General features: G+C 41.1%; 2 protein-coding genes across 2 annotated transcripts; both read left to right on the top strand.

Annotated features, from left to right (window-relative positions):
• Positions 1–865: 865 nt before the first annotated feature.
• On the top strand, positions 866–2,721 carry LOC136852710 (cuticle protein AMP4-like). The gene is made up of 3 exons (XM_067127624.1): positions 866–972; positions 1,678–1,892; positions 2,438–2,721. The coding sequence occupies exons 1-3, from the start codon at positions 964–966 to the stop codon at positions 2,625–2,627; spliced, it is 414 nt and encodes a 137-aa protein (XP_066983725.1). The 5' UTR covers positions 866–963; the 3' UTR covers positions 2,628–2,721.
• Positions 2,722–5,819: 3,098 nt separating this feature from the next.
• Positions 5,820–7,657, top strand: LOC136852711 (cuticle protein AMP4-like). Its single transcript, XM_067127625.1, has 3 exons — positions 5,820–5,913; positions 6,620–6,834; positions 7,374–7,657. Exons 1-3 carry the CDS (start codon positions 5,905–5,907, stop codon positions 7,561–7,563), a joined length of 414 nt encoding a protein of 137 aa, XP_066983726.1. The 5' UTR covers positions 5,820–5,904; the 3' UTR covers positions 7,564–7,657.

Genomic DNA, 7,657 nt, shown 5'->3' on the forward strand with positions numbered 1-7,657 from the left:
TAAGAGTCTTTCTACAGAGAGAGAGAGAGAGAGAGAGAGAGAGAGAGAGAGAGAGAGAGAGAGAGAGAGAGAGAGAGAGAGAGAGAGAACTGAATGTCAATATTTTCAGTGAATTTAAGTCTGTATTATTGGGGAGGAGAGAGAGAGAGAGAGAGAGAGAGAGAGAGAGAGAGAGAGAGAGAGAGAGGGAGGTGAATGTTAATGTTTTCAGTGAATTTAAGTCTGTATTATTGGAGAGAGAGAGAGAGAGAGAGAGAGAGAGAGAGAGAGAGAGAGAGAGAGAGAGCTGAATGTCAATGTTTTCAATGAATTCAAGTCTGTATTATTAGAGAGAGAGAGAGAGAGAGAGAGAGAGAGAGAGAGAGAGAGAGAGAGAAAGTAGACCTTAGTTTTACCAGACCACTGAATGAGAGAGAGAGAGAGAGAGAGAGAGAGATGAATGTCAATGTTTTCATATTAGTAATGAGAGTATTATTAGAGAGAGAGAGAGAGAGAGAGAGCTGAATGTCCATGTTTTCAGTGAATTCAAGTCTGTATTATGAGAGAGAGAGAGAGAGAGAGAGAGAGAGAGAGAGAGAGAGAGAGAGAGAGGGATGCCAATGATTGAGATGAATTCCAGTCTATATTATTAGAGAGAGAGAGAGAGCTGAATGCCAATGATTTAGATGAATTCTAGTCTATATTATTAGAGAGAGAGAGAGAACAGGTGAGAAGGACAGGAACCGGTGAAAGGCTCCTGGCCTGAGATTGTTTATCATCAGGGATGGTTGAAACACAATTAAAAAAATCATCTCAGGCGACCTTGAGACAGGATGATGCTGGTCTCGACGGTGACCTCAGATAGGGCGCGACGCCGTTCGGTGGGTATATATAAAGTGGTCAGGATGCCCATAGACACAAACACATTCCGAACACACATCTCGAACAGTCATTCTCCTGCCCTGTCTCGACACAGCTCTCAAGATGAAGATGGTGAGTTTCAGATCCTGTGGATGCTGTGGGTTAGATCTTTAGGATATAAATTCATCTCCTGTGTTTGCAGAAGTTCAGAGGATTCTTTGTCCAAATGTTTAATGGTTTCTTTTGATGCTGTGTTGTGTATCTCGAGTGGTCCTATTCATTTGCTGTGTTTTATGAAGTTATCTCACTTTTATTCATTATAGATTTCAAGTTTCTCTATTCTTCTTCATTATTTGCACGAATATTGCAGCATCGTTTTCTAATTTTGTAGATGCCATGAACACATATGGGACATCTTTTTAAACTCCTGTGTGACGTGGCTTTAGAGGCACCTTTTTTATAATACTCATGTCCAAATTACCAGCGCGACACTTTCTTTAATCTTGGGTATCTATATTTTACATAATTATAAAAGGGTACCATGAACATCAGTAAATCTGAATCTAAGTCAATTTATGACAGATTTCTTATCCCAAATACATGATAATCTCAGCATCTTTTTACAGTTTTATTGATGGCATGACAACCTATGGGACAGTTTTTAAATCTCTCGTAGTTACATTTGTCATAGAGGGACCTTTTGCTAACCACCTGAGTGACACTTTCTTAAAGCTTGGGCATCAGTACATCAAAATCCAAGTCAATTTATGACAGAATTCTCATCCCAAATTCATGAAAAGCTCAAACCAGGATTCCTCTCTTTCTCTCCTGTGGCAGATCATCGTCGCAATGTTGGTGGCAGTTGCCTTGGCCGACAAGCCTCTAGAAGACGCCCCTGTGCCCGTGCCCGTGGCCATCCTGAGAAGTGCCCAGACCAACCCTGACGAGAACGGAGCCCACAGCTCCGACTTCGAGTCCGAGAACGGCATCAAGTTCGAGTTCTCCGGATCTGAAGGCGCAGAGGGAGGTGCCAACATGATCGGCTCTTGGAGGTGAGGGGGAGAGGCTGTGGCACTGTGCCAAGGATAATGTTTACTGTTATGGTTAATATTATTATTATTTGGCACCATTTCCTTATTGTCTGGTTGATATTAATATTCGTTTTCATTCATACGATTTATTTCTTAGATGAACTAAAGACAAATTCTTTGTGAAAGCTAAAAAAAACCTTCTGTTCCCATTTTCTTAATAAGTTCTTTGCCTTCCCATTTTCTTTATAACCCTTTGTCTTCCCGTTTTCTTTATTATAACCCTTTTTGCCTCCCCATTTTTTCCTCATCATAACCCTTTTGCCTTCCCATTTTCTTTATTATAGCCCTTTTGCCTTCCCATTTTCTTTATTATATCTTCCATGTTTTCTTTATAACCCTTTCCCTTCCCATTTTTTTTATAACACTTTGCCTTCCCATTTTCTTTATAACCTTTTACCTTCACATTTTCTTTATTATAACACTTTGCCTTCCCATTTTCTGTATTATAACCCTTTGCCTTCCCATTTTCTTTATTATAACCCTTTGCCTTCCCGTTTTCTTTCCAGCTACCCCCTGGAAGACGGCTCCGTGGCTTCCGTCTCCTTCGTCGCCAACGAAAACGGATTCCAGCCTCAGTCCGACCTGCTCCCAGTGGCTCCGGAATTCCCCCACCCGATTCCCCAGTTCGTCCTCGACCAGATCGAGTTCGCCCGCCTCGAGGACGAGAGGAGGGCTCGGGAAGAGACTCAAGAGTGAACCCGAATTCGATCTTAATGTCTTCATCTTCTTCAAGTTCAAATTTATTTATTAATCGATTTATTTATCGGGAATAAATGATCTGTTGATGCGATGTTGCTGTTTTGCTTTGTCCTGGTGGTTATGGGTTGGTTGAGTGATCTGGTTCTATAAACTGGCGTCGCGGGAATTATGGCCATCGGCACAAATAGCTAAGCAAGGGCGATATGATTCTAGGAGTTGGTGTTACAGAAGCAGTGGTTATAGCCACAGAAAGAGAGAGAAAGGAATTTTTCTTTGAATTAAGTTTATATTTGGGAACCGAAACTCACGTGATTATTATCTTGTGAAGATCCCCCTTTCTCTCTCTCTCTCTCTCTCCTCTCTCTCTCTCTCTCTCTCTTTCTGTATATATACATATATATACAGAGGCATTTGTTTACAATCTGTTGAGGGGCGTTCTGTCGTGCTGGTTTTTGGGAGACATGAGATGAAGCCTTCATTTTTATATCTTTTTCCAAGGAACCTGAGATTAGGCTTATATTCTTTTTATATTTTTTTTTTTCAGTTTTTCGAGAGTTTTGTCGTGTTGGTTTTTGGGAGACAGGAGATAAGTCCTACATGTTTTTTTATTTATCTCTGTAGGCAACTTATACCAGCCAAGATATGTTTTTGAAACACGATTTTTTTAGATTTTTTATTTTTGAAAGTTCACGATTTTATGTTTTTTAAACCTTAGGATTTGTTTATTTTAAAAAATCTTTTGGACAAGTTCTACCCTTCAAGATATGTTTTTTTAAAACCTATGCTTTTATCAATCTTTTTTATCTTGTTAATCAGTTTTTTTTAGGACAAAAGCATCCCTAAACCACAAAGAAAAACAGGAACCTTAAACTTTAAGTTTTTTCTTATTTTCTGACGAAATATCAAGTTTTACTTTCTAAAAATTTTTTCGAGCAAATAACTTTTGTACTGATGTAATTTTAGGAGTTTTAAGTCTTTGTAAAATAATATTTTCACCCCAGCTGCTAAAGTTTGTTGCAAGTTACAATCCTACTGTACACACACAACCCTTCCCCTGTTATCGTGGCATGTGATTCTCTCTCTCTCTCTCTCTCTCTCTCTCTCTCTCTCTCTCTCTCTCTCTCTCTCTCTCTCTCTCCCTCTCCACTTCTTTTTTGGGACGCAAAACGAAAAAGGAGGCTGGTCATTTCATCTCCCTTTTTCATTCCCTGTTTATCAACCACTTCTTTTCATCTTTTGCGAAAAAAAAACAATGTTGGAAAGAACAGGTCTCTCACTTCTCCATTCCCCCAGCTGGCTTGAATTCTCGGGAGAAGAAGAAGAAGAAGATGAAGAAGAATAAGAAAAAGAAGAAATGAAGGAGGAGGAGGAGGAGGAGGAGGAGGAGGAGGAGGAGGAGGAGGAGGAGGAGGAGAAGAAGGAGGAGGAGGAAGATAGGAGGATAAGGAATCAGTAAGAAGAAGAGTAGAAAGCAAATAAATAAGACAAAACTGCTATAATACATTGTGGAGAACTAAGAAGAAAGGAGACTGGCTGGAAGGAGAGAGAGAGAGAGAGAGAGAGAGAGAGAGAGAGAGAGAGAGAGAGAGAGAGAGAGAGAGAGAGAGAGGAACTGAAGCAATTTGAAGTACATTGTTCACTGTAAGGTTATAGGTTGTTCCAACAACCTGTATTATGTGACAAATTCCCATATGATGCTGTTAGCCCTCCCCACTTCCTCTGACAATCCCAGGGTCTCTCCTGACAGCCCTAAACCACCCTGAGTCTAAAATCCGCCACAAATTAGTAGAACCACAATGACACCAAGCAGTTAACTCTTCCAAACGACCCTTAAACTCCATATAAACGCAGCGAGGACCTGGTAACTCAGTCGTCAATCGGGACACCTTTGAAGTGATTTCGAGAAGTATACAAAAGCCTCGATCTGAAGTTCGAGGTTTTAGGAGGTTTTAATCGGAGGTATAATCAGTTTTTAACGGGAGATAAGGCGTGGTTAAAGGACTCCCATTGGGAGATTGAGGCATTAGGAAGGGTATCATTAGGCTGGATGGCGCGTGTGAGAGAGACTGGGGGCCGTGAGTTGGCGATTAATGGCCAGGGAAGGTGTGCCCCGAGAGTTGGGTTGTATGATGAAAGTTCCGGGCTACGGAAGAAGAAGAAGAAGAAGAAGAAGAAGAAGAAGAAGAAGAAGAAGAAGAAGAAGAAGAAGAAGAAGAAGAAGAAGTATTAAGAGTCTTTCTACAGAGAGAGAGAGAGAGAGAGAGAGAGAGAGAGAGAGAGAGAGAGAGAGAGAGAGAGAGAGAGAATGTCAATGTTTTCAGTGAATTAAGTCTGTATTATTAGAGAGAGAGAGAGAGAGAGAGAGAGAGAGAGAGAGAGAGAGAGAGAGAGAGAGAGAGAGAGAGAGATAGAGAGAGAGAATTTAAGTCTGTAGAGAGAGAGAGAGAGAGAGAGAGAGAGAGAGAGAGAGAGAGAGAGATAGCTGAATGTCAATGTTTTCAATGAATTCAAGTCTGTATTATTGGAGAGAGAGAGAGAGAGAGAGAGAGAGAGAGAGAGAGAGAGAGAGAGAGAGAGAGAGAGAGAGAGAGTTAAGTATACCTTAGTTTTACCAGACCACTGAAAGAGAGAGAGAGAGAGAGAGAGAGAGAGAGAGAGTGCTGAATGTCAATGTTTTCAATGAATTCAAGTCTGTATTATTAGAGAGAGAGAGAGAGAGAGAGAGAGAGAGAGAGAGAGAGAGAGAGAGAGAGAGAGAGAGAGAGAGCTGAATGTCCATGAGTGAATTCAAGTCTATTATGAGAGAGAGAGAGAGAGAGAGAGAGAGAGAGAGAGAGAGAGAGAGAGAGAGAGAGAGATGCCAATGATTGAGATGAATTCCAGTCTATATTATTAGAGAGAGAGAGAGAGCTGAATGCCAATGATTTAGATGAATTCTAGTCTATATTATTAGAGAGAGAGAGAGAGAGAGAGAGAGAGAGAGAGAGAGAGAGAGAGAGAGAGAGAGAGAGAGAGAGGTGAGAAGGACAGGAACCGGTGAAAGGCTCCTGGCCTGAGATTGTTTATCATCAGGGATGGTTGAAACACAATTAAAAAAATCATCTCAGGCGACCTTGAGACAGGATGATGCTGGTCTCGACGGTGACCTCAGATAGGGCGCGACGCCGTTCGGTGGGTATATATAAAGTGGTCAGGATGCCCATAGACACAAACACATTCCGAACACACATCTCGAACAGTCATTCTCCTGCCCTGTCTCGACACAGCTCTCAAGATGAAGATGGTGAGTTTCAGATCCTGTGGATGCTGTGGGTTAGATCTTTAGGACCTAAATTCATCTCCTGTGTTTGCAGAAGTTAAGAGGATTCTTTGTCCAAATGTTTAATGGTTTCTTTTGATGCTGTGTTGTGTATCTCCAGTGGTCCCATTCATTTGCTGTGTTTTATAAAGTTATCTCACTTTTATTCATTATAGATTTCAAGTTTCTCTATTCTTCTTCTTCATTATTTGCACGAATATTGAAGCATCGTTGTCTAATTTTGTAGATGCCATGAACACATATGGGACATCTTTTAAACTCCTGTGTGACGACTTTAGAGGCACCTTTCTTTATAATACTCATGCCCAAATTACCAGCGTGACACTTTCTTTAATCTTGGGTATCTATATTTTACATAATTATAAAAGGGTACCATGAACATTAGTAAATCTGAATCTAAGTCAATTTATGATAGAACTCTTATCCCAAATACATGACAATCTCAGCATCTTTTTACAATTTTATTAATGGCATGACAACCTATGGGACAGTTTTTAAATCTCTCGTAGTTACATTTGTCATAGAGGGACCTTTTCCTAACTACCTGAGTGACACTTTCTTCAAGCTTGGGCATCAGTACATCAAAATCCAAGTCAATTTATGACAGAATTCTCATCCCAAATTCATGAAAACCTCAGACCAGGATTCCTCTGTTTCTCTCCTGTGGCAGATCATCGTCGCAATGTTGGTGGCAGTTGCCTTGGCCGACAAGCCTCTAGAAGACGCCCCTGTGCCCGTGCCCGTGGCCATCCTGAGAAGTGCCCAGGCCAACCCTGACGAGAACGGAGCCCACAGCTCCGACTTCGAGTCCGAGAACGGCATCAAGTTCGAGTTCTCCGGATCTGAAGGCGCAGAGGGAGGTGCCAACATGATCGGCTCTTGGAGGTGAGGGGTAGAGGCAGTGGCACTGTGCCAAGGATAATGTTTACTGTTATGGTTAATATTATTATTATTTGGCACCATTTCCTTATTATCTGGTTGATGTTAATATTCGTTTTCATTCATACGATTTATTTCTTAGATGAACTAAAGACAAATTCTTTGTGAAAGCTAAAAAACCCTTCTGTTCCCATTTTCTTAATAAGTTCTTTGCCTTCCCATTTTCTTTATAACCCTTTGTCTTCCCGTTTTCTTTATTATAACCCTTTTGCCTTCCCGTTTTTTCTCATCATAACCCTTTTGCCTTCCCATTTTCTTTATTATAGCCCTTTTGCCTTCCCATTTTCTTTATTATATCTTCCATGTTTTCTTTATAACCCTTTGCCTTCCCATTTTTTTTATAACACTTTGCCTTCCCATTTTCTGTATAACCTTTTACCTTCCCATTTTCTTTATTATAACACTTTGCCTTCCCATTTTCTGTATTATAACCCTTTGCCTTCCCATTTTCTTTATAACCCTTTGCCTTCCCGTTTTCTTTCCAGCTACCCCCTGGAAGACGGCTCCGTGGCTTCCGTCTCCTTCGTCGCCAACGAAAACGGATTCCAGCCTCAGTCCGACCTGCTCCCAGTGGCTCCGGAATTCCCCCACCCGATTCCCCAGTTCGTCCTCGACCAGATCGAGTTCGCCCGCCTCGAGGACGAGAGGAGGGCTCGGGAAGAGACTCAAGAGTGAACCCGAATTCGATCTTAATGTCTTCATCTTCTTCAAGTTCAAATTTATTTATTAATCGATTTATTTATCGGGAATAAATGATCTGTTGATGCGA

Source organism: Macrobrachium rosenbergii, chromosome 26 (assembly GCF_040412425.1).
Source record: "Macrobrachium rosenbergii isolate ZJJX-2024 chromosome 26, ASM4041242v1, whole genome shotgun sequence".
NCBI classification, from domain to species: Eukaryota; Metazoa; Arthropoda; class Malacostraca; order Decapoda; family Palaemonidae; genus Macrobrachium; species Macrobrachium rosenbergii.

Coding starts and splice junctions, on each gene's coding strand:
- LOC136852710 (XM_067127624.1), top strand. Junction 1,893..2,437: donor AACATGATCGGCTCTTGGAG/GTGAGGGGGAGA, acceptor TTTTCTTTCCAG/CTACCCCCTGGAAGACGGCT.
- LOC136852711 (XM_067127625.1), top strand. Junction 6,835..7,373: donor AACATGATCGGCTCTTGGAG/GTGAGGGGTAGA, acceptor TTTTCTTTCCAG/CTACCCCCTGGAAGACGGCT.